This window comes from Pongo pygmaeus, chromosome 10, assembly GCF_028885625.2.
Source record: "Pongo pygmaeus isolate AG05252 chromosome 10, NHGRI_mPonPyg2-v2.0_pri, whole genome shotgun sequence".
Taxonomy (NCBI): domain Eukaryota; kingdom Metazoa; phylum Chordata; class Mammalia; order Primates; family Hominidae; genus Pongo; species Pongo pygmaeus.
In genome coordinates, this window is record NC_072383.2 from 122,190,167 (window position 1) to 122,215,873 (window position 25,707).

Consider the following 25,707-nt stretch of genomic DNA (forward strand, 5'->3'; position numbering starts at 1 on the left):
TTTTGTAAGATCAGAAAGTTCTGGAGATTGGCTGCACGTGAGCCACTGTGCCCAGTCAAGAGATGTTAATTTTGAGGGGCCTGGTGGCTCATGCCTGTAATCCCACAGCACATTGGGAGGCTTACGCCTGATGATTATTTGAGGCCAGGAGTTCCAGACCAGCCTAGGCAACAAAGTGAGATCCCATCTCTACAAAAAAAAAAAAAAAAAAAAAATTAACTTGGTGTGATGGTGCGTACCTGTGGTCCCAGCTACTTGGGAAGCTGGGGTGGGAGAATCACTTGAGCCCAAGAGTTCCAGGCTGCAGTGAGCTGTGATCATGCCACTGCACTGTAGCCTGAGCAACACAGCAAGACTCAGATTCAAGAAAAAAAATTTTAAATAAATAAGTAAAATAAAGCTGGGTGTAGTGGCTCATGCCTGTAATCCCAGCACTTTGGGAGGCCGAGGTGGGTGGATTGCTTGAGGCCAGGAGTTTGAGACCAGCCTGCCCAACATGGTGAAATTCTGTCTTTACCAAAAATACAAAAATTAGTGGAGCGTTGTGCTAGGCACCTGTAATCCCAGTTACTTGGGAAGCTGAGGTGCAAGAATCACTTGAACCTGGAAGGGGGAGGTTGCAGTGAGCCAAGATCATGCCACTGCACTCTAGCCTGGGTGACAGAGCAAGACTCAGTCTCGAAAAAAAAATAAATTAAATAAATACATAAATACATAAAATAAAGAGGTATGAATTTGATTAAACAGTTTATCTTGAATAACCTAGACATGAGTCCACAGATGGCTTCTATGGTTTCATAGCTGTCTCTCATAGCTTCGGTGAGTTTGTCTTCTGACTTTCAGTCATGTGCTTCTAAACTCAACATGAAACTCTCTCTTCCCAGCTGCGCTTCTGACTACCCTAACTTTTCAGACAAATCAAAGACCCAACCAGTGCTATAGTCTGCATTGGTAAGCCTGCTCGAGGAACTCCGTGTATTCGCCCAGGATTTAGTCCACGAACGCTCAAGCAATTTGCAATCCAAAGAAGATTTGAAATATGAGACTTCCGAGGCATCATATGCTCACCAGTTTATGATAAAGGATGTTTCAGAGGATACAGGTGAAAGCGAAGAATAGGGGGAGGGGGCAGAGCTCCCACGCCCTCCCTGGGGCACTGCCCTCCAGGAACCTCCACGTGTTCAGCTGTACGGAAGCTCGAAAAATGTACTATATCTTGCTCTTGGTGGAGGTCACGTGAGTATACACGAAGGTAAAAAGTTGAGGTTGGGCAGGGAAGCTCCTGCCTGTAATCCCAGCATTTTGGGAAGTTGACGTGGGAGGATCGTTTCAGCCCAGGAGTTCAAGACCAGCTTGGGCAACATAGTGAGATCTTGTCTGTATAAATAATAATTAGGCGGGTGTGTTGGTGTGCACCGTTGGTTCCATCCATTTGAGGCCGAGGTGGGAGAATTGCTTGAGCCCGGGAGGCCGAGGGTGCAGTGACCTGTGATGGAGCCACCGCACTCCAGCCTGGGTGACAAAGCGAGACTATCTCTAAACAAATAGCAGGGCGCAGTGGCTCACGCCTGCAATCCCAGCACTTTGGGAGGCCGAGGCGGGCGGATCACAAGGTCAGGAGATTGAGACCATCCTGGCTAACACAGTGAAACCCCGTCTCTGCTAAAAACACAAAAAATTAGCCGGGCGTGGTGGCGGGTGCCTGTAGTCCCAGCTCCTGGGGAGCCTGAGGCAGGAGAATGGCGTGAACCCGGGAGGCGGAGCTTGCAGTGAGCCGAGATCACGCCACTGCACTCCAGCCTGGGCGACAGAGTGAGACTCCATCTCAAAAATAAATAAATAAATAAATAAATAAATAAATAAATAACAAAAAGCTGTGGAAGTATTCACTTATCTGTGCATTTCCTTTAGGTAAATTATGTCTCAATAAAGTGCTGGGGAGAAAGCAATGAAGCACTGACATACGCTACACCGAGGATGAACCTCGAAAACATCATGCTGAGTGAAAGAAGCCAGACACAAAAGGCTGCACAGTGTATGATTCTATTTACATGTAATGTCCAGAATAGGTAAATTCATAGAGACAGAGTAGATTCGTCCCCAGTCTAGCATCATTCTAGGGCTGGGAAAAATGGGAAGTGACTACTTCTGTGTATGGGGTTTCTTTTGGGGGGGATGACAATGTACTAAAATTAGATTGTGGTGATGGTTGCACAACTCTGAATATACTAAAAACCACTGAACTGTATATTGTAAACAGGTTGATTTTATACGTACATAATGCTCAATTCTGTTGAGTGGAATTAGCCTTCCTAGAACAATGCCATCAGGAAGAATTAAAAGTGAGTTTCAGCTGGGCACAGTGGCCCATGCCTGTAATTCTAGCACGTTGGGAGGCCGAGGCGGGTGGATCATGAGGTCAGGAGTTTGAGACCAGCCGGGCCAACATGGTGAAACCCCATCTCTACTAAAGACACACAAAATTAGCTGGGTGTGGTGGCCAGCGTGCTTATAATCTCAGCTACTCAGGAGGCTGGGGCAGGAGAATCGCTTGATCTTGGGAGGTGGAGGTTACAGTGAGCTGAGATCGCACCATTGCACTCCAGCCTGGGCGACATGGCTAGACTCTGTCTCAAAAAAAAAAAGTTTCTTTTAACTTTCTTTCTTTTTTTTTGAGACGGAGTCTCGCTCTGTTGCCCAGGCTGGAGTGCAGTGGCGTGAGATCTCAGCTCACTGCAAGCTCCGCCTCCCGGGTTTACGCCCTTCTCCTGCCTCAGCCTCCCGAGGAGCTGGGACTACAGGTGTCTGCCACCACGCCCGGCTAATTTTTTTGTATTTTTAGTAGAGATGGGGTTTCACTGTGTTAGCCAGGATGGTCTCGATCTCCTGACCTCGTGATCCGCCCATCTCGGCCTCCCAAAGTGCTGGGATTACAGGCGTGAGCCACCGTGCCTGGCCTCTTTTAACTTTCACCGCCCCCACTTATCACTGCTGGAATTGTCCATGTCAAAAGTTCCTTTTGGGCCCAGCGCGGTGGCTCATGCCTGTAATCCCAGCATTTTGGGAGGCTGAGGCGGGCGGATCATGAGCTCAGGAGTTCGAGACCAGCCTGACCAACATGGTGAAACCTCATCTCTACTAAAAATACAAAAAGTAGCAGGGCGTGGTGGCACACGCCTCTAATCCCAGCTACTCAGGAGGCTGAGGCAGGAGAATTGCTTGAACCCAGGAGGTGGAGGTTGCAGTGAGCCGAGATCGCGCCATTGCATTCCAGCCTGGGTGACAGAGCAAGACACTGTCTCAAAAAAAAAAAAAAAAAATCCTTCTGGACCAGAGACAGTAGCTCACGTCTGTAATCCTAGTGCTGCAGGAGGCCAAGGCAGGAGGATCACTTGAGTCCAGGAGTTTGAGACCAGCTTAGGCTACATGGGAAAATCCCATCTCTACAAAAAAACAAAAAAAACTGAAAATTAGCCAGGCATGGTGACACACACCTGTAGACCTAGCTACTTGGGAGACTGAAGCCAGAGGATCTCTTGAGGCAGGGAGGTCGAGGCTGCAGTGAGCCTTGATTGCACCACTGCACTCCAGCCTAGGCAACAGATTAAGACCCTGTCTCAAAACAAAACAAACAAACAAAAAAAACTGTTCATTCATTAATGATTAATATATTGAGCATCTACTATGTTCAAAGGCTGAAATGTCCTACAAGGCTGTAGAGTTAAGCAGTCTTTGCTTTGAACCTCCCAATTGCTACATACTTGCTGATTCACAAGCTTGATCAAATTTCCTAATCTCTCCAAACCTAGTTTCCTCACTGTACACTGGGAAAAAGAAAAATATCTGTTTCCCAAGACTGATGTAAGGATTGTATAATATAATGCATAAAAGTGTCTAGGATACTATAAGCATCAATGGATGTTGGCTACTATTACAAAGTGTTAAGAAACTTAACTCTTAGATCCCTCATAGAATTGGACAATCTGTTGATAGGTAACGATGGCCCTTCTCTCTCCACTGGCAAATTATGAAAACAATTACAAGTTATAGCAGAGGTTCTTTTTTTATTTCCCCCAGAGACAGGATCTTGCTCGGCCACTCAGGCTGGAGTGCAGTGACATGAACATAGCTCACTGCAGCCTTGAGCTCAGGGTTCAGGAGCTCCTCCTGCCTCAGACTCCTGAGGAGCTAGGACTACAAGTGCCTGCCACCACGCCTGGCTAATATTTCAAAAATTTTTTGTAGGCCGGGCACGGTGGCTCACACCTGTAATCCCAGCACTTTGGGAGGCCAAGGCGGGTGGATCACCTGAGGTCAGGAGTTCGAAACCAGTCTGGTCAACATGGTGAAACCCTGTCTCTACTAAAAATACAAAATCAGCTGGGCGTGGTGGTGCATGCCTGTATTCCCAGCTACTTGGAAGGCTGAGGCAGGAGAATTGCTTGAACCTGGGAAGCAGAGGTTGCAGTGAGCCAAGATCACGCCATCGCACTCCATCCTGGGCAACAAGAGCCTTTGAAACAGTGTCTCCCTATGTTGCCCAGGCTGGTCTCCCACTCCTGGCCCCAAGTGATGCTCCTACCTCAGCCTCCCAATGTGCTAGGGTTACAGATGTGAACCGCTGTGCCCGGCCTAGAGCAGAACTTTTAAAGTGTGGTCCCAGGGCCAGTCCCACAAACATCACCTGGAAGCTTTTTAGAAATGCAAATTCTCAAGCCACTGATTCAGAAACTTTGAGGGAGGGCTCCAGCATCTGTGTTTTAAAAAGCCCTGTAGGTGATTCTAATGCATGCTCAAGTTTGAAACCCAGTGAGTGATAGCAGAGTGTTCAAGAGGCTGACCATGCCTGGCTAATTTTTTTGTATATTTAGTAGAGATGAGATTTCACCATGTTGGCCAGACTGGTCTCGAACTCCTGACCTCAGGTGATCTGCTCGCCTCGGCCTCCCAAAGTGCTGGGATTACAGACGTGAGCCACCGTGCCCAGCACCAAGCAGAATCAGTCTTAAGGTCTTTTGCATATCGTGGTGCCCTTTCTTGATTTCCCAAGCGGTACACTCAGGATGGCTTTCTTCCTGTTCGCTATGTTATTTTCAGGTCTTGTTATTCTTAAATCATAAGTGGAAACAACAAGGATTTTGGACATTTCCCAGCCTAGTTTAAATGCCTGCGATGCTAGGTCAATGATTTTATCTCAAGCAGTTTAGGGGAAGGAATCTAGCTGCAGGAAGGGTGGTGCCCCGGGCACTGTTTTGAGTCTGTGTTTGCATAAGACAACAGTAAAAAAAAAAAAAAAACTTTGATTTGTTTATTCAGAGTAATGGGTGGGAGGGCATTATAACTAAAGTTCTCCACTCTCCCCTCCAAGTCAGCCCTTGCTCCACCACTGAAATGCAAAAACCCCCTCCTTATAGAGCAGTTAAGGGAATGAAATGAGCTTGGCCCAGGGCCTGGCAGTGAATGCTAAATGTTCCTTTGAGATTCGATTACTGTGAAACTTCTGTAGAAATATCTGCCTTCCCTAGTGCCCTCCAGATCTCTTGCTTGGTTTGTAAAATGTTTTATAATAAATTTTTAGCTATAGAAACTTAGCAGTCCTGGAGATGCACCTATCTGAATACCTTTCAAGAGGCTAACGGGCCCAGCACGGTGGCTTATGCCTGTAATCCCAGCACTTTGGTAGGCCAAGGCAGGAGGATTGCTTGAGTCCAGGAGTTCAAGACCATCCTGGCCAACATGGTGAAACCTTGTTTCTACTAAAGATACAAAAAATTAGCCAGGTGTGGTCGCACACACCTGTAGTCCCAGCTACTTGGGAGGCTGAGGCAGGAGAATCACTTAAACCCAGGAAGCGAAGGTTGCAGCGAGCCGAGATCGAGGCCATTGCACTTCAGCCCGGGTGACAGAGTGACACTCTGTCTCAAAAAAAAAAAAAAGCCAGGCGCGGTGGCTCATGCCTGTAATCCCAGCACTTTGGGAGGCCAAGGCGGGCGGATCACAAGGTCAGGAGATCGAGACCATCCTGGCTAACATGGTGAAACCCCATCTCTACTAAAAATAGAAAAAAACTAGCCGGGCGTGGTGGCAGGTGACTGTAGTCCCAGCTACTTGGGAGGCTGAGGTGGGAGAATGGCGTGAACCTGGGAGGCAGGGCTTGCAGTGAGCCAAGATCACGCCACTGCACTCCAGCCTGGGCGACAGAGCGAGACTCCATCTCAAAAAAAAAAAAAAAAAAAATCACCTCACATCCCTTAGGGTGGCTATTATGATTATGATTATTATTATTTTTGAGACGGAATTTTGCTCTTATTGCCCAGGCTGGAGTGCAGTGGCGCGATCTCAGCTCACCAAAACCTCTGCCTTCTGAATTCAAGCAATTCTCCTGCTTCAGTCTCCCAAGTTAGCTGGGATTACAGGCATGCACTACCAGGCCCAGCTAATCGTATTTTTGGTAGAGACGGGGTTACTCCATGATGGCCAGGCTGTTCTCGAACTCCTGACCTCAAATGATCTGCCTGCCTCGGCCTCCCAAAGTGCTGGGATTACAGGCGTGAGCCACCGTGCCCAGCCTAGGATGGCTATTATTTAAAAAAAGAAAAAAAAAAAAAAGAAAACTTTGGTGAGGATGTAAGGAAATGAACCGCTGGTGCACTGCTGGTGGGAATGTAAAATGGTGAGGCTTCTATGAAAAACACTATGGAGGGTCCTCAAATAATTAAAAGTAGCCAGGCGTGGTGGCTCACATCTGTAATCCCAGCACTTTGGGAGGCTGAGGCAGGTGGGTCACCTGAGGTCAGGAGTTTGACAACAAGCCTAGCCAACATGGTGAAACCCCATCTCTCCTAAAAATATAAAACTTAGCTGGGCGTAGTGGTGTGTGCCTGTAATCCCAGCTACTCGGGAGGCTGAGGCAGGAGAATTGCTTGAACCCAGGAGGCAGAGGTTGCAGTGAGCCGAGATGGCACCATTGCACTTCAGCCCAGATGACAGAGCAAGACTCCATCTCTAAATAAATAAATAAGTAAATAAATAATAAGTAAATGTAGAATTCCATGTGATCCAGCAATTCCCCTTCTGGGTATGTACCCAGAAGAATTGAAAACAGGATCTTAAAGAGATATTTGGGCACCCATGTTCATAACAGCACTATTCACAATAGCCAAGAGGTGGAAGCAACCCAAGTGTTTATCAATGGATGAATGGAGAATGTGGTCTGTCTATACAATGGATATAATTCAGCTTAAAAAGGAAGGGAATGGGCCGGGTGCAGTGGCTCACGCCTGTAATCCCAGCACTTTGGGAGGCCGAGGTGGGCGGATCACAAGGTCAGGAGATCGAGATCATCCTGGCTAACACAGTGAAACCCCGTCTCTAGTAAAAATACAAAAAATTAGCCGGGCGTGGTGGTGGGCGCCTGTAGTCCCAGCTACTCAGGAGGCTGAGGCAGGAGAATGGCATGAACCTGGGAGGCGGAGCTTGCAGTGAGCTGAGATGGCACCACTGCACTCCAGCCTGGGTGATAGAGCGAGACTCTGTCTCAAAAAAAAAATAAAAAAAAAAAAAGAAGGAAATGCTGACACACGCTGCAACATGGATAAACCTTGAAGACATTATTTTGAGTGAAAGAAGCCAGTCACAAAAAGACAAATACTACGTGATTCTGCATACAGGAAGTTATACACGTATAGGAAGTCATACGCGGAATCATGTCGTATTTGTCATAGGGACAGAAGGTAGAATGTTGGGTGCCAGGGGCTAGGGTGGAGCAAAAAGGAGTTTAACAGGGAGAGAGTTTCACTTTTGCAAGATGAAAGAGTTCTGGAGATTGGTTGCACAATAATGTAAATATACTTAACACTACTGAACTGTACACTGAGAAATGGTTAAGATTATAAATTTCATGTTATGTGTTTTTCTTACCATAGTTAAAAATAAAAAAAATATGGCTGGGCGTGGTAGCTCACACCTGTAATACAAGCACTTTGGTAGGCCAAGGCAGGGGGATCACCTGAGGTCAGGAGTTTGAGACCAGCCTGGGAAACATGGCGAAACCCCGTCTCTACTAAAAATACAAAATAATTAGCTAGGCGTGGTGGCGGACACCTGTAGTCCCAGCTACTCCGGAGGCTGAAGCAGGAGAATCGCTTGAACCTGGGAGGCGGAGGTTGCAGTAAGCTGAGATCACGCCACTGCACTCCAGCCTGGGTGACAGAACGAGACTCCAAATCGAAAAATAAAATAATAAATAAATAAATAAATAAATATTTTTTTAAAATTTAAAAAAGAGCTTGTGGGTGAGTGCAAGGAGTGCAGTTGCCTCCTCCAGCTGCAGTGCCTTCCATCCTGCTGGGGACACCATTTTCACAGGCAGCCCTCTGTCCATGACTAAGCCCAGCAGGGATACCAGGAGCAGGCCATTTCTGCCCAGCAAGGGACAACTCTATTGGCAGTCTTTACTCTGGAGTAACCCCTTGGGTTGGTCAAGCCTGTGCTGTAGTCTGAGGCCCTTGTTTCCTGACTGCTTTCTCCCGTTTCCATTCTCAGATGTCAGCCAGCATCAGAGTCCAGGGCTTTCCCTGCCCAATCCTGCTTCGCCACTCTTTGTGACTCACAGGTCATAAGCCTCCACTAACCCTAGCCCTATGTAGCCCTGACCCTTGCATTACTAACTGGGCCTGACTCTCTGCTTACTGGAGGACCCAACTAACACAAGAAACAGATTGGGGTCCCTGCCTCACGCCTGTAATCCCAGCACTTTAGGAGGCCTAAAGGAGGTGGGAGGATCACTTGAGTCCAGGGGTTTGAGTCCAGCCTGGGCAATATAGTGAGACACTGTCTCTACAAAAAATGTAAATTTTAGTCAGATGTGGTGGCACGTGTCTATCGTCCCAGCTGCTCGGGAGGCTGAAGTGGGAGGGTCACTTGAACCTCGGAGGTTGAGGCTATAATGAGCCATGATGGCACCACTGCATTCCAGCTTGGGTGACAGAGGGAGACTTTGTTTCAAGAGAAAAAAAAAAAAGAAAGAAAAGAAAAAACACGAATATGTGCTTATTGTAAAAAGTGTGAGATGTTACTAAGTAGTATAATTAGAAGTGAGAGGTCTTCCTCCACAACACCACCATGATCCCCAAGCAACTACTGTTAACAGTTTGATGTAACCTTCTAGACCTATTACAGTAGCCACCAGCATGTCACTGCCAAGCACTTGAAATGTGGTGAGTCCTAATTGAGATGAGCTGTAAGTATAAAAATACATCTTGAATTTCATCTGGGTGTGGTGGCTCATGCCTTCAATCCGAGCACTTTGGTAGGCCAAGGTGGGGTATCATGAGGTCAGGAGTTCGAGACCAGCCTGGCCAAGACAGTGAAACCCTGTCTCTACTAAAAATACAAAAATTAGCTGGGCGCAGTGGCTGGCACCTATAATCCCAGCTACTCAGGGGCTGAGGCAGGGGAATTGCTTCAACCCGGGAGGCGAAGCTTGCAGTGAGGCGCGATCGTGCCACTGCACTCTGGCCTGGGTGACAGAGCAAGACTCCGTCTCAAAAAAAAAAAAACCAAAAACTTGACTTTCGTCTGGGCGTGGTGGCTCACGCCTGTAATCCCAGCACTTCGGGAAGCCAAGGCGGGCAGATTACCTGTGGTCAGGAGTTCGAGACCAGCCCAGCCAACATGGCAAAACCTGTGTCTACTAAAAATACAAAAATTAGCCGGGTGTGGTGATGTGTGCCTGTAATCCCAGCTAGTCAGGAGGCTGAGGCCAGAGAATCGCTTGAACCCAGGAGGCGGAGGTTGCAGTGAGCTGAGATCGCGCCACCGCACTCCAGTCTGGATGACAGAATGACACTCTGTCTCAAAAAAAAAAAATCTTTTATTTCTTTTTTGTTGTTGTTTTGAGACACCAAGGCTGGGATGTAGTGATACAATCTCAGCTCACTGCAATCTCGATCTCCCGGGCTCAGGTGATTGTCTTGTGTCACTTTCCCGAGTAGCTGGGACTACTGGCACATGCAACCACACCTGGCTAATTTTTTTGTATTTTTTATAGAGATGGAGTTTCACCATGTTGCCCAGGCTGGTCTTGAACTCCTGGACTCAAGTGATCATCCCACCTCGGCCTCCCAAAGTGCATTGCTGGATTTCTAAGACAGCACCAAAAAGAGGAAATAAACTATCTCACTAATAATGTCTCTACTGATTGCCATGTTGAAACAATGCTTTGGATATGTTGGGATAAATAAAATACTTGTTGAAATTAGCTTCTTGTGTTTCTTTCTACCTTTTCAATGTGGCTACTAGAAAATACAATGCCACATGTGGCTCACCCTTGATTTCTTTTCTTTTTCTTTTTTTTTTTTTGAGACGGAGTTTCGCTCTTGTTGCCTAGGCTGGAGTGCAATGGCACAATCTCCACTCACCACAACCTCTTCCTCCTGGGTTCAAGCGATTCTCCTGCCTCGGCCTCCTGAGTAGCTGGGATTACAGGCATGTGCCACCACGCACGGCTAATTTTGTATTTTTAGTAGAGACAGGGTTTCTCCATGTTGGCCGGGCTGGTCTCGAACTCCGGACCTCAGGTGGTCCGCCTGCCTCGGCTTCCCAAAATGTTGGGATTACAGGCGTGAGCCACCGTGGTTGGCCAAGCTCACACTTGATTTCCGTGGAACAGCACTGTCCTACACCATGCTATCTGACAGGACTTACTACAATGATGAAATGTTCTGTACCTGCACTGTCCAGTACAAGGGCCTGCAGTGGCTGAGGCCTGTGATTATTATAATACATCATTTTGCAATGCCGTGAAGAGAGAATTGCTTGAGGCCAGGAGTTCAAGACCAGCTTAGGCAACATAGTGAGATGCAATCTCTACAAAAATGACAAATATTAGGCCGGGCGCGGTGGCTCATGCCTGTAATCCCAGCACTTTGGGAGGCCGAGGCAGGTGGATCATGAGGTCAGGAGATCGAGACCATCCTGGCTAACACGGGGAAACCCTGTCTCTACTAAAAATACAAAAAATTAGCTGGGCGTGGTGGTGGGCACCTGTAATCCCAGCTACTCAGGAGGCTGAGGCAGGAGAATGGCATGAACCTGGGAGGCGGAGCTTGTAGTGAGCCGAGATTGCACCACTGTACTACAGCCTGGGCGACAGAATGAGACTCCGTCTTGAAAAAAAAAAAATAATACAAATATTAGCTAGGTATGGTGGCACATGCCTATAGTTGAGTTAGAGGTCACAGTGAGCTAAGATCCGGCCACTATGCTGCCGTACTCCAGCTTGGGTGACTGAGCAAGACCATGTCTCAAAAAAAAAAAAAAAAAAAAAAAAACGGCGGCTTATGCCTGTAATCCAGCACTTTGGGAACCTAGGTAGGAGGATGGCTTGAGCTCAAGAGTTGGAGGACCAGCTGGGCAACATAGTGATACCTTCTCTCTACTAAAAAAAAAATTGGGTGTGGTGGCATGAGCCTATAGTCCCAGCTACTCCGAAGACTGAAGCAAGAGGGTCACTTGAGTCTGGGAGGTTGATGCTGCAGTGAGCCATGATTGTGCCACTGCACCCCAGCCTGGATAACAGAGCAAGACCTTGTCTCAAAAAAAAAAAAAAAAAAAAAAAGGATAGCTGGGCACAGTGGCTCCTCATGCCTGTAATTCCAGCACTTTGGGAGGCTGAGGTGGGTGGATCACCTGAGGTCAGGAGTTTGAGACCAGCCTAGCCAACATGGTGAAACCCGGTCTCTGCTAAAAATACAAAAATTAGCTGGGTGTGAGAGGCTGAGGCAGGAGAATTGCTTGAACATGGGAGGCGGAGGCTGTAGTGAGCCAAGATCGCATCACTGTACTCCAGCCTGGGTGAGAGAGTGAGACTCTGTCTCCAAAAAATATATATATGTGTATATATATATATTTATATGGTAGCCACTAGCCACATGAGGCTATTAAGTGCTGGAAATGAGGCTGGTACAACTGAGAAACTAAGCTTGTATTTATTTATTTAAAACTTTAAGTTTTTTGTAGACACGGGATTTTGCTAAGTTTCCCAGGCTGGTCTCGAATGCCTGCACTCAAGTGATCCTCCTGCTTTGGCGTGAGCCACCGTGCTTGGTCTAATTCTTTTTTGTTTGTTTGTTTGTTTGTAGAAATGAGTTCTCACTATGTTGCTTAGGCATGCTCTACTTTCTGGGGAGAGGAGTTATCTCCATAAGTTATTTGCAATTCTGCGTGGGAGATTTGCCTCTTCTCTCCACTTTATTTATTCAATCACTTATTTATATCAGTAGGGACTGGTGGATATTTATTTATTTATTTTGAGACGGAGTTTTGCTCGTTACCCAGGCTGGAGTGCAATGGCGCGATCTCGGCTCACTGCAACCTCCACCTTCCGGGTTCAAGTGATTCTCCTGCCTCAGCCTCCTGAGTAGCTGGGATTACAGGCACCTGCCACCACGCCCTGCTAATTTTATATTTTTAGTAGAGACGGGGTTTCTCCATGCTGGTCTTGAACTCCCGACCTCAGGTGATCCGCCTGCCTTGGCCTCCCAATGTGCTGGGATTACAGGCATGAGCCACTGCGCCTGGCCCTTTTTTTTTTTTTTTTTTTTTTCCTGAAACAGAGTTTCGCTTTTGTTGCTCAGGCTGGAGTGCAGTGGCGTGATCTCGGCTCACTGCAACCCCCTACTCCCAGGTTCAGGCGATTCTCCTGCTTCAGCCTCCCGAGTAGCTGAGATTACAGGCACCCTCCACCACCCGGCTAATTTTTTGTATTTTTAGTAGAGACAGGGTTTCATCATGTTGGCCAGTCTAGTCTTGAACTCCTGACCTCACATGATCCACCATCCTTGGCCTCCCAAAGTACAGGGATTACAGGTGGGAGCCACTGCACCTGGCCTAATAGTTATTTTATTATTATTATTTTTTGAGACACAGTCTCACTCTGTTGCCCAGGCTGGAGTGCAGTGGCACAATCTCTGCTCACTGCAACCTCTGTCTCCCAGGTTCAAGCGATTCTCCTGCCTCAGCCCTGTGAGTAGCTGGAATTACAGGCGACTGCCACCATGCCCGGCTAAGTTTTGTGTTTTTAGTAGAGACGGGGTTTCACCATGTTGGCCAGGCTGGTCTCAAAACTCCTTGAGATCAGGGTGGTCTGCCTGCTTCGGCCTCCCAAAGTGCTGGGATTACAGACGTGAGCCACTGTGCCTGGCAGATATTTATTTTATGTTTTGGGTTATAATCCAGTACCACTTAATTTACAGTATTTTGTTGCTCATATTGTTTCCACTCTGGCCATTAGGAGTCCTTTCAGTTGGTTCGCCAGTCCCTGTGACATCATCATCGTTGGTGGAGTGTTTCATTTTTAGCACTACCTTACTTTCTGGTACTACAAGTTGCTTCAGGCTCATCTTGTGTATTTCTATTTATTTATTTATTTATTTACTGAGACAGAGTCTCACTCTGTTGCCCAGGTGGAGTGCAGTGGCGCGATCTCAGCTCACTGCAACCTCTGCCTCACAGGTTCAAGTGATTCTCCTGCCTCAGCCTCCCGATTAGCTGGGATTACAGGTGCCTGCCACCACGCCCGGCTAATTTTTGTATTTTTAGTAGAGACGGGGTTTTGCCATGTTGGCCAGGCTGGTCTCAAACTCCTGACCTCAGGTGATCTGCCCACCTTAGCCTCCCAAAGTGTGGGATTACAGGTGTGAGCCACCGCACCCGGCCTATTTATTTATGTTATGAGACACAGTCTTGTTCTGTCGTCCAGGCTGGAGTGCAGTGGGGCAATCTCTGCTCACCACAACCTCAGCCTCCTGGGTTCTAGTGATCCTTGCACCTCAGGGTCCCAAGTAGCTGGGACCACAGGCGTGTGCCATCACACCTGGCTAATTTTTGTATTTTTATTAGATACCCGGTTTTGCCATATTGCCCAGGCTTGTCTTGGACTCCTAGCCTCAAGCGATCTGCCTGCCTCGGCCTCCCAAAGTGCTGGGATTACAGGCGTGAGCCACCATGACTGGGCGAATTTTTTATTTTTTATTTTTTTGAGACAGGGTCTCGCTCCAACTGGAGTGCGATAGCACCATCTCAGTTCACTGCAGCATCAAGCTCCTGGGCTCAAGCGATCCTCCCACCTCAGCCTCCTGAGGTGCTGGGAGTACAGGCGTGCACCATCAGGCCTGGCTAATTTTATACTTTTTGTAGAGACAGGGTTTCACCATGTTGCCCAGACTGGTCTTGAACTCCTGAGTTCAAGTGATCCACCCGCCTCAGCCTCCCAAAGTGCTGGAATTACAGGCGTGAGCCACTGCACCCAGCCTTCTTGTGTATTTTTTTGTCCCAGTTCTAGAGTCAGCTATTTCTCCAAGGAGCACTGGTTACTTTCACTGGAGAATGATATCAGAAACCAAGATCCGGGTGCTAGGTTATGCTCATTGCTACCAGGGTGCACAGACATTTTAATGTATATGTAACATAAAATTTACCTTTTTCACTGTATTTTCATTTATTTATTTATTTATTTATTTTTGAGACGGAGTTTGATCTGTCGCCCAGGCTGGAGTGCAGTGGTGCGATCTTGGCTCACTGCAACCTCCGCCTCCTGGGTTCAAGTGATTCTTCTGCCTCAGCCTCCTGAGTAGCTGGGATTACAGGCACGCGCTACGACACCTGGCTAATTTTTGTATTTTTAGTAGAGACGGGGTTTCACCATGTTGGCGTGGCTGGTCTTGAACTCCTAGCCTCAAGTAATCTGCCTTCCTTGGTCTCCCAAAGTGCTGAGATTATAGGCGTAAGACAATGCACCTGGTTCTTTTTTTTTTTTTTTTTTTTTTTTTTTTTTTTTTGAGATAGAGTCTCACTGTGTCACCTAGGCTGGAGTATAGTGGTACAATCTCGGCTCACTGCAACCTCTGACTCCCAGGTTCAAGCTATTCTCCTGCCTCAGCCTCCCAAGTAGCTGGGATTATAGGCGCCCGCCAGCACACCCACCTAATTTTTGTATTTTTAGTACAGACGTGGTTTCACTATGTTGGCCAGGCTGGTCTTGATCTCCTGACCTCGTGATCCTCCTAACTTGGCCTCCCAGTGTGCTGGGATTACAGGCCTTAGCCGCCTCGCCCGGCCGGTCTGTTTTAACTATTAAATAACATTAGGTAGATTCACATTGTTGTGAAACCATCTGTACTATCTATTTCCAGAACTACTTCATCATCTCAAATTGAACCTCTGTATCTGTTAAACAATACCTCGCCATCCTCCTAACACCCACGGCAGCCCCTGATAACCACTACTGTACTTTCCAACCATGAATTTGACTATCCTAGGTCCCTCATATAAGTGGAACCATACAGTATTTGTCCTTATGCTTCTTTCACTTAACATGGTTCATCCATGAACTAGGTTCATTCCCGATGTTGTAGCAATTAGAATTTCATTTCTTTTTAAGGAGAAATAGTATTCCATTGCATGTACTGTACATACCACTCGTGTGTGTGTGTGTGTGTGTGTGTGTGTGTGTGTGTGTGTGTGTGTAAAAGCACAGGAGTCGGCCGGGCATGGTGGTTCATGCCTGTAATCCCAGCACTTTGGGAGGCCAAGGCGGGCGGATCACTTGAGGTCAGGAGTTCAAGACCAGCCTGACCAACATGGAGAAACCCCATCTCTACTAAAAATACAAAATTAGCCGGGCATGGTGGCACATGCCTGTAATCCCAGCTACTCGGGAGGCTGTTAGGAGAATTGCTTGAACCTGGGAGGCGGAGATTGCGGTCAGCCGAGATCATGCCATTGCACTCCAGTTTGGGCAACAAGAGTGAAACTCTGTCTCAAAAAACAAACAAACAACAACAACAACAACATAGGGGTCTTGCTCTGTTGCCCAGGCTGACAGGCTGAACTTGAACTCCTGGCCTCAAGCCTCACGACTCAGCCTCCCTAGTAGCTGAAACTGCAGATGGCCTCCACTGACAGTGGCTAGCATATACTTTCAAACATAAAATTTTAAGCTATAGATTTTTTTTTTTTTTTGAGACGGACTTTCGCTCTTGTTGTCCAGGCTGGAGTGCAATGGCACCATCTCAGTTCATCAAAACCTCTGCCTCCCGGGTTCAAGTGATTTTCCTGCCTCAGCCTCCCGGGTTCAAGTGATTCTCCTGCCTCAGCCTCCCGAGTGGCTGGGATTACAGGCACATGACACCATGTCCCGCTAATTTTGTATTTTTAGTAGAGAAGGGGTTTCTCCATGTTGGTCAGGCTGGTCTTGAACTCCGGACCTCAGGTGATCCGCCCGCCTCGGCCCCCCGAAGTGTTGGGATTACAGGCGTGAGCCATGGCACCCGGCCATTTTTTTTTTTTTTTTAAAAGAAATTGGGGCCGGGCGCGATGGCTCACGCCTGTAATCCCAGCACTCTGGGAGGCCGAGGCAGGCGGATCACTTGAGGTCAGAAGTTCGAGACCAGCCTGGCCAACATGGCGAAACCCTGTCTCCACTAAAAATACAAAAAATAGCCGGGCATGGTGGCGGGCGCCAGTAATCCCAGCTACTCGGGAGGCTGAGGCAGGAAAATCGCTTGAACTCGGGAGGCGGAGGTTGCAGTGAGCCGAGTTTGCACCACTGCACTCCAGTCTGGGCGACAGAGGGAGTCTCCGTCTCAAGAAAAAATAATAAATAAGAATAAATAAATAATAAAGTAAAATGCCCCAGGTAACTGTATATTCGATAGTCTTTCTTTCAACTTAGTTGTTGAATTAGCAATTTTTCTCTTAAAAAATTTTTTCTTTTAGCTTATTGTCTTCGGAGATGATAACACCCTCGTTGCGCGGGAGTAAACTTTTAAAGGTAAAACAAACAGGAAATGAGCGTCGGTGGCGAATCTGCTGCTACCAATGTAAAGGTCAGGCCGAGGCCGGCGCGGAGAATCTGCCGTCGCCTGCATCTGCTCGCCTATCTCCGTCGGAAGGGAGCCCAAGCTTTGCTGAGGTGAGTGGAAGCGGCTCGGAGGGAGCGGGCCCCACGCCGGAGAGAAGGAAGAGGGAGTGCGGCCCAGACGCTGTGCCCGCGCTTGTGTGGGGCGCCATGTTGAAACCTGGCAAAGGGGACGACATTCTGGGTTGCGTTGCGGGGAGTGGGGACGAGAGCTGGGTTGGAAGGATGGCCCCTTACTCCCTGCGGTCCCCAGAGAAGGAGAGGGGCTGGGGAGCGGCCTCGAGGGCCAGCGGCCAAGCTGCAGGCTGGATGGATAGGCTTTTCCACAGAAACGTACGTGTTTGCCTCTGAGGCCCAGTGCGCATGCCCTGGAGGGCTCTGTGGGTCCCGCCTTCAGTTTTGCTTTTCACAGGAGGGGCAAAGTCTTTTTTTTTTTTTTTTTCTTTTTGAGACAGTCTTGCTCTGTCGCCCAGGCTGGAGTGCAGTGGTGCGATTTCGGCTCACTGCAGCCTCCGCCTCCTAGGTTCAAGCGATTCCACTGCCTCAGCTTCCCGAGTAGCTGAGACTACAGGCGCCCGCCACCACGCCCTGCTAATTTTTGTATTTTAGTAGAGACGGGGTTTCACCATGTTAGCCAGGATGGTCTCGATCTCCTGTCCTCGTGATCCACCCGCCTTGGCCTCCCAAAGTGCTGGGATTACAGGCGTGAGCCACCGCGCCCGGCCAGGAGGGGCAGAGTCTTACCCGGAAGACCCAGGAAGGAGAGGCTTCATTTATTTTTTGTTTTTCCCCAGAGACAGGGAGTCGCCCAGGCTGGAGAGCGGTGGCGCGATCTCGGCTCACTGCAGCGTCGACATCTCGGGTCAAGCGGTCCTCCCGCCTCAGCCTCTCAAGTATCTGGGACCACAGGCGCGACCCCACGCCCGGAGAATTGATTGATTGATTGATTGATTGATTGATTGAAACGGGGTCTCACTTTGTTGCCCAGGCTGGTCTCGAATTTCTGGGCTCAAGCGATCCTCCAGCCTCGGCCTCTCAAAGTGCTGGTATTACAGGCGTGAGCCACTGCGTACCTGGCCAAAATTTTTCTAAATTTGTATAATAATTTATAATTGTAAAGCATTTTTGTAGACACCATATGATCTAATCTTCACAAAAACCTAGTGAAGTGACATTTAGCTACATTTCACAATAAAAATCGTGAAGCTCAAAATTTACTGACCTCAAATGATCCACCCGCCTCGGCTTCCTAAAGTGCTGGGATTACAGGCATGAGCCACCGCGCCTGGCCCCCACCATTCATTTCAGATCTCATCCCCTGTTGATGAATAAAACGAGAATGAGGCCGGGCGCGGTGGTTCACGCCTGTAATCCCAGCACTTTGGGAGGCTGAGGCAGGCGGGTCATCTGACATCAGGAGTTTGAGACCAGCTTGGCCAACATGGTGAAATCCTGTCTCTACTAAAAATGCAAAAATTAGCCGGGCGTGGTGGTGTGTGCCTGTAATCCCAGCTACTCGGGAGGCTGAGGCAGGAGAATCACTTGAACCTGGGAGGCAGAGGTTGCAGTGAGCTGAGATTGGCCATTGCACTCCAGCCTGGGTGACAGAGCGAGACTTTGTCTCAAGTAAAAAAAGAGAATGTAAAAATCGAAAGAGATTGTAGGAAATCTCAACCTAATGCTGCAGGGGAGGAAGTGCACCTAGAAAGATTAATGAGAAACAATGAAACCAGCTGTTAGTATCTATAGAAGCATGCAGATGAGAGAGAGAACAAAATCCATGCTTATCCGTTTGTAATTCTCTTCCGTTTTAATTTGAAGAAGTCTTAAAGTTTTGAACAGGAGCTCTGTGTACAATAATACCAGTTTTATTGGGTAGATCCTTGTGACTCCTGACTTCAAATGATCCGCCGGTCTTGGCCTCCTCAAGTGCTAGGATTGCTGGCATGAGCCACTGTACCGGGCCCCTTGTGACTTTTAATGTTGAATGGGGAGGGGTTCTTTTCCTTCAGGAGAGGAGGGGTGGGTCTCAGCCTCAGACACCCAGAATACTGGTTTGTGTGTTTTCTTTTTCCTATCTTTATCTCCAAAACCTTATATTTTATGAAAAGCATCAGAGGAAACGATTAAGAGCTTTAGCTCTTAATCCACACTGCCCCTGAGAGGAGTCCACACTGCCCCTGGTTCTAACTCCTCCACTGGGCTACTTCTTAGCTTTAGGATTTGGGGCAAAGGCTGCCTTTTTGTGTCTGACCTTTTGCATCTGAAAAGGCAATAATAATATAGTACCTAAGTCCTGGTATTGAGAAGTGAGAGGAGTTAAGAGGTTAGTACAGGCTGGGTTCGGTGGCTCACATCTGTAATCCCAGCACTTTGGGAGGCTGAGGCAGAAGGATAGCTTGTGCCCAGGAGTTCAAGATCAGCCTATGCAATATAGTGAGACCCCATCTCTACAAAAAAAAAAAAAAAAAAAAAAAAAATGCTGGGTATGGTGGCGCATAGTGAGTAATTCCAGGTACTCACGAGGCCAGGGTGGGAAGATTGCTTGAGCCCAGGAGGTTGAGGCTGCAGTGAGCCATGACTGTGCCACTGTACTCCAGTCTGGGCAACAGAGCAAGACCCTGTCTCAAAAAAAATTCAAGCGATTCTCCTGCCTCAGCCTTCCGAGTAGCTGGGATTACAGGCATGCACCATCATGCCTGGCTAATTTTGTATTTTTAATAGAGACGGGGTTACTCCATGTTGGTCAGGCTAGTCTCGAACTCCCGACCTCAGACAATCTGCCCACCTCTGCCTCCCAAAGTGCTGGGATTACAGGCGTTGAGCCACCGCGCCTGGCCTTTTTTTTTTTTTTTTTTTTTTTTAAATAGAGACAGGGTCTCACCATGTTTCCCATGTTGCCCAGGCTAGTCTCGAACTCCTGGGCTCAAGGGATCCTCCCGTTTTGGCCTCCCAAAGTGCTGGGATTACAGGCGTGAGCCACCACTGCCAGCCTCTTCTTTCTTTTTTTTTTTTTGAGACGGAGTCTCGCTCTGTCGCCCAGGCTGGAGTGCAATGGCGCGATCTCGGCTCACTGCAAGCTCCGCCTCCCGGGTTCACGCCATTCTCCTGCCTCAGCCTCCCGAGTAGCTGGGACTACAGGCACCCACCACTACGCCTGGCTAATTTTTTTTTTTTTTTGTATTTTTAGTAGAGACGGGGTTTCACTGTGTTAGCCAGGATGGTCTCAATCTCCTGACCTTGTGATCTGCCCGCCTTGGCCTCCCAAAGTGCTGGGATTACAGGCATGAGCCACCGCGCCCGGCTGCCTCTTCTTTTTTTCACGTGGAGAAATTCCAGCCACGAGAGAAGACATAAATTGAGTTAGAGCCAGAGCCCAGACCAGGACTGAAATTGTCTCCCTCTCATCCTGTGCTCCTTCTGTCACTCCATCTGTTTTTCATTATTTTACTGACAGCAGAGAGGCAGCCTCTGCAAAGTTGCTTGTTGATGATGACAGACATATTGCCCTCCTTTTACCATGTGGTGGTAAACAGTGTCATGTCCTGCTGCTTGTTTCTCAATAATCAGGTTTGCCTGATTTGGACTAAAAAAAGTTCTATGATTTTTTTTTTTTTTTTTTTTTTTTTTTTGAGACAGAGTATTGCTGTGTTGATGAGGCTGGAGTGCAGTGGCGCAATTTCAGCTCACTGCAACCTTTGACTCCTGGTTTCAAGCGATTCTCCTGCTGCAGCCTCCCAAGTAGCTGGGATTACAGGCGCCCGCCACCACGCCCAGCTAATTTTTGTATGTTTAGTAGAGATGGGGTTTCGCTATGTTGCCGAGGCTGGTCTTGAGCTGCTGACCTCGTGATCCGCCCGCCTTGGCCTCCCAAGGTGCTGGGATTACAGGCGTGAGCCACTGCGCTGGGCCAATTTTGTGATTTTTGATCAGAGTTGGTTCAGTTCCTCAGCATTTATCAGAAAGCGTCCTAGGTTCTGGAACCACCAGACTGAAGAGTGTTTACTGTGTATTGGGCAAAACATGATCAGGACTTTAGAAGTTTCAGTGAGCTGTGAGAAAGACACAGTTGCTTCATGGTGGAGGGAGCTAAATCTGGACTTGACAGGTCCAGTAGAATTTCCACAAGTGGATATGAGGGAGATAGGCAGGGAGAGGATATTCCGAGGAGAAGAAATCATCCTGAGATGTTTGCACAAATGGTTTAGGCCAAAAAGAAAGAAAAATAGTACTGGGAAAGACATGGGGCTGAGGAATTAGGGTACATTCAAGGAAGGAGGAGCAAGCCTGGGTAGTTTACAAACAGACTTTGTTCCTGTTGAAAGGATCAGGAAAAAAATAGAATAGGTTTTATGATGGGACAGGGTGAGAGGCTAAGTGAGGGTCAGAGGTCTTTTTTTTTTTTCTTCTGAGATGGAGTCTCGCTCTGTTGCCCAGGCTGGGGGGCAGTGGCATGATCTCGGCTCACTGCAACCTTCGTCTCCTGGGTTCAGCCTCCTGAGTAGCTGGGACTACAGGGTGTGCACCACCTTGTGCAGCTAATTTTTTGTATTTTTAGTAGATATGAGGTTTCACCATGTTGGCCAGGCTGGTCTTGAACTCCTGACCTCAAGTGATCCTCCCGTCTTGGCCTCCTAAAGTGCTGGGATTACAGGCGTGAGATCGTGCCCGGCCTAGTGTCAGAGGTCTTGAGTGCAGTGTCATTGATTTTGGATTTTATTCTGTAGGTGTTTGGCTTTTTTACTGAGGAAAGAAAAATTCACAGTGCACCTCTAAGTAATCACTCCCCCTATATAACCCATCAACTGAGGGAGAAATAAAGCAGAAAGATCCTTGAGGAAAATTTGAGTAAGAGGAAAAAAGTTATAGATATTTTAATAAATATTATGGAAAGATGCTGTTAGGAATGAGAACTACTGTATATATTTCACAGAAACCTGGTTTTTTGTTTTTTTTTGTGTTTTGAGACAGGGTCTCACTCTTACCCACACTGGAGTACAGTGGCATGATCAAGGCTCACTGCAGTCTCAAGTTCCAAGGCTCAAGCCATCCTCCTGTCTCAGCCCCCCTAGTGGCTGGGACTACAGGCGTGCACCACCACGCCTGCCTAATATTTTTGAATTTTAGTAGAGATGAGGTCTTGATATGTTGCCCAGGCTGGTCTCCAACTCCTGAGCTCAAGTGATCATCCCACCTTGGCCTTCTAAAGTACTGGGATTACAGGTGTGAGCCACTGCAACAGGTCAAGTTTTTTTTTTCTTCTTCTTTTTTTTTTTTTTTGAGACAGACTCTCGGTCTGTCACCCAGGCTGGAGTGCGGTGATGCGACCTTGGCTCACTGCAACCTCCGCCTCCTGGGTTCAAGCGATTCTCCTGCCTCAGCCTCCCAAGTAGCTGTGACTACAGGCGCATGCAACTGCGCCCAGCTAATTTTTGTATTTTTAGTAGAGACGGGGTTTCACCATGTTGGCCAGACTGGTCTCAAACTCCTGACCTCGTGATCTGCCTGCCTTGGTCTCCCAAAGTGCTGGGATTACAGGTATGAGCTACCGCGCTCGCCAGTTGTTTTTTTTTCTTAACTTTTGGGACTTCTTCCAGGAAAGACCTGTTTTTTTTTTGTTTTTTGTTTTTTCTTTTTGAGACCCTCTCTTTGTTGCCCAGGCTGGAGTGCAGTGGTGCAATCTCGGCTCACTGCAACCTCCACCTTCTGGGTTCAAGCCATTCTCCTGCCTCAACCTCCTGAGTAGCTGGGATTACAGGTGCCCACCTACCTCGCCTGGCTAATTTTTTTTTTTTTTTGAGAGAGAATTTTGCTCTTGTTGCTCAGGCTGGAGTGCAATGGCGTGATCTCGGCTCACCGCAACCTCCACCAACCCGGTTCAAGCGATTCTCCTGCCTCAGCCTCTCGAGTACCTGGGATTACAGGCACCTACAACCATGCCTGGCTAATTTTGTATTTTTAGTTGAGATGGGGTTTCTCTATGTTGGTCAGGCTGGTCTCGGAAATCCTGACCTCAGGTGATCCACCTGCCTCAGCCTCCTAAAGTGCTGGGATTATAGGTGTGAGCCACTGCACCCAGCCAGCCAAGGTTTTTTTTTTTTTTTTGAGACAGAGTCTCGCTCTGTCTTCCAGGCTGGAGTGCAGTGGCGCGAACTCTGCTCACTGCAAGCTCCGCCTCCCGGGTTCACGCCATTCTCCTGCCTCAGCCTCCCGACTAGCTGGGACTACAGGCGCCCGCCACCACGCTCGGCTAATTTTTTTTGTATTTTTTAGTAAAGACGGAGTTTCACCGTGTTAGCCAGGATGGTCTCAATTTCCTGACCTCATGATCCGCCCGCCTCGGCCTCCTAAAGTGCTGGGATTACAGGCGTGAGCCACTGCGCCTGGCCTCAGCCAAGGTTTTTAAGTAACATATTTCAGCATTGGCTCTACAGCTTTGCAGGTTGGTCACAGAAGCATTAGCTGGGTCTGAAATGTTAGTAAGCATTTTATTATTCCAGCAAAGATTCACATGAATTAACTATGTATCAGAAGGCATGACAACTGCAGTGCTTGCTGAGCAAAAAATTACCATTGCAGTAAATTCTCATGCTCCCAGGCTAAACGGATTATCAGCTAGGGATCTGAGAAGAAATCCCCTGTTCCTTTTGAGCCAAATAACCTGCTGCTGGGTCACTGTAGCCTTAGCTTTGTTGTCTGTTTACTGCAGAATGGTGCATCCAAATCCCTATTTTCTCTTGTAGTTTTAAAAAAGTCTATATCTTTTAATGATGCATAGTAAAAAATTTCCACACGAATGATGTGATATCTAGAATTTGTTTCAGGATTATCTGGGGGCAGATTATTCTGGCCACATGTGCATGGCAGTTCTAGTTGAGCCAGGTGAGAAGTTTGTGGAGGGTTATTGTATGATTCTCTGTGTTGGTATTTGAAATTCTTGGTAGTAGAGTTTTAAAATTGCCCTTTTCCACCAGCAGTTCCTGGGCTAGTTTTCCTGTGATCATTTTAAAGGTTCTGAAAGGGAAGTCTGGTTTTGATCCACGTTGCCACATTGTAATGTGTTCATAGTTGGTAAGTGCCCTTCCATGGCTGAGCCAGATGCTGCATATATGGGTGAAACCTGAGCACGCCACCCTCTGCTTCCTGAGAGGGCATTTGTAGCAGTGGGTAAGGCCTTCTCTGGAGCACAACTGCCTGGCTTTGGTGCTGTCTCCCCCACTTACTAGCAGGGAGGACTTAGCCTCTGTGGGTGTTCCCTTCCTTTCCTGTCTTTAAGAAGGGGTGAATGATAGTATCCTTTTCATGGGATTGTTGTAAGGGTTGAATGAGTGGCTCAGAGTAGAGGCTCCATCCATACTTGCTCTTATCATTCTTAGAACATGAACGATTGGATGCCCATTGCCAAGGAGTATGATCCACTCAAAGCGGGCAGCATTGATGGCACCGATGAAGACCCACACGACCGTGCAGTCTGGAGGGCAATGCTGGCACGATATGTCCCCAACAAAGGTGTCATAGGAGATCCCCTCCTCACCCTGTTTGTGGCCAGACTAAACTTGCAGACCAAGGAGGACAAATTAAAGGAAGTCTTTTCCCGCTATGGTGACATCCGGCGGCTTCGGCTGGTAAGGGACTTGGTCACAGGCTTTTCAAAGGGCTACGCCTTCATCGAATACAAGGAGGAGCGTGCCGTGATCAAAGCTTACCGAGATGCTGATGGCCTGGTTATTGACCAGCATGAGATATTCGTGGACTACGAGCTGGAAAGGACTCTCAAAGGGTGGATCCCTCGGCGACTTGGAGGCGGTCTTGGGGGAAAAAAGGAGTCTGGGCAGCTGAGATTTGGGGGACGGGACCGGCCTTTTCGAAAACCTATTAACTTGCCAGTCGTTAAAAACGACCTCTATAGAGAGGGAAAACGGGAAAGGCGGGAGCGATCTCGATCCCGAGAAAGACACTGGGACTCTAGGACAAGGGATCGAGACCATGACAGGGGCCGGGAGAAGAGATGGCAAGAAAGAGAGCCGACCAGGGTGTGGCCCGACAATGACTGGGAGAGAGAGAGGGACTTCAGAGATGACAGGATCAAGGGGAGGGAGAAGAAGGAAAGAGGCAAGTAGAGGCCCAACAGCAGACCCCAAAGTGAAGTTACAGTGGAAATGAGTGGAGGGGTATTGTCTTTCAACGCAGCGTGAGTCTAATGGTTGAATAAAACTTACTGATGATTATGGGGTTTGGACTAGTTTTCTTTCCAATCTGGAACTTCGGTTCAAGCTGATACGAATTTATCATCTTCCTCACATAGTTCTAAGGACATGTTTTAACAGGATCAAGAAGCAATTTTGTAGTTACTGGCATCTGTACAGAAAGGCATTTTCTTTTCTTTCTTTTTTGTTTTTTTTGAGACAGAGTCTCACTCTGTTGCCAGGGCTGGAGTTCAGTGGCGTGATCTTGGCTTACTGTAACCTCTGCCTCCTGGGTTAAAGTGATTCTCCTGCCTCAGCCTCCCTAGTAGTTGGGATTCCAGGCATGTGCCACCATGCCCGACTAATTTTTGTATTTTTAGTAGAGACAGGGTTTCACCATGTTGGTCAGGCTGATCTCCAACTTTTTTTTTTTTTTTTTTTAATTTGAGACGGAGTTTCACTCTAGTTCCCCAGGCTGGAGTGCAGTGGCATGATCTTGGCTCGCTTCAATGTCTGCCTTCCAGTTCAAGTGATTCTTCTGCCTCAGCCTCCCAAGTAGCTGGGATTACAGGCACGTGCTGCCACGCCCAGCTAATTTTT

At 47.9% G+C, this 25,707-nt stretch overlaps 1 protein-coding gene across 6 annotated transcripts; it reads left to right on the plus strand.

Annotated features, from left to right (window-relative positions):
* Window positions 1–1,911: 1,911 nt before the first annotated feature.
* On the plus strand, window positions 1,912–25,149 carry SNRNP35 (small nuclear ribonucleoprotein U11/U12 subunit 35). 6 transcript variants are annotated; one of them, XM_054444790.2, is made up of 3 exons: window positions 1,912–2,035; window positions 16,780–16,975; window positions 24,298–25,149. In XM_054444790.2, exons 2-3 carry the CDS (start codon window positions 16,796–16,798, stop codon window positions 25,039–25,041), a joined length of 924 nt encoding a protein of 307 aa, XP_054300765.1. In that variant the 5' UTR covers window positions 1,912–2,035; window positions 16,780–16,795; the 3' UTR covers window positions 25,042–25,149. The 6 variants fall into 6 exon arrangements, with proteins under 6 accessions (XP_054300765.1, XP_054300767.1, XP_054300771.1 ...); XM_054444796.2 differs by lacking the exons at window positions 1,912–2,035; window positions 16,780–16,975 and adding exons at window positions 19,973–23,803; window positions 23,899–24,088; XM_063647190.1 differs by lacking the exons at window positions 1,912–2,035; window positions 16,780–16,975 and adding exons at window positions 19,973–23,803; window positions 23,899–23,992.
* Window positions 25,150–25,707: the final 558 nt, after the last annotated feature.

Coding starts and splice junctions, on each gene's coding strand:
- SNRNP35 (XM_054444790.2), top strand. CDS start 16,796: ATGATAACACCCTCGTTGCGCGGGAGTAAACTTTTAAAGGTAAAACAA. Junction 16,976..24,297: donor GGAGCCCAAGCTTTGCTGAG/GTGAGTGGAAGC, acceptor TATCATTCTTAG/AACATGAACGATTGGATGCC.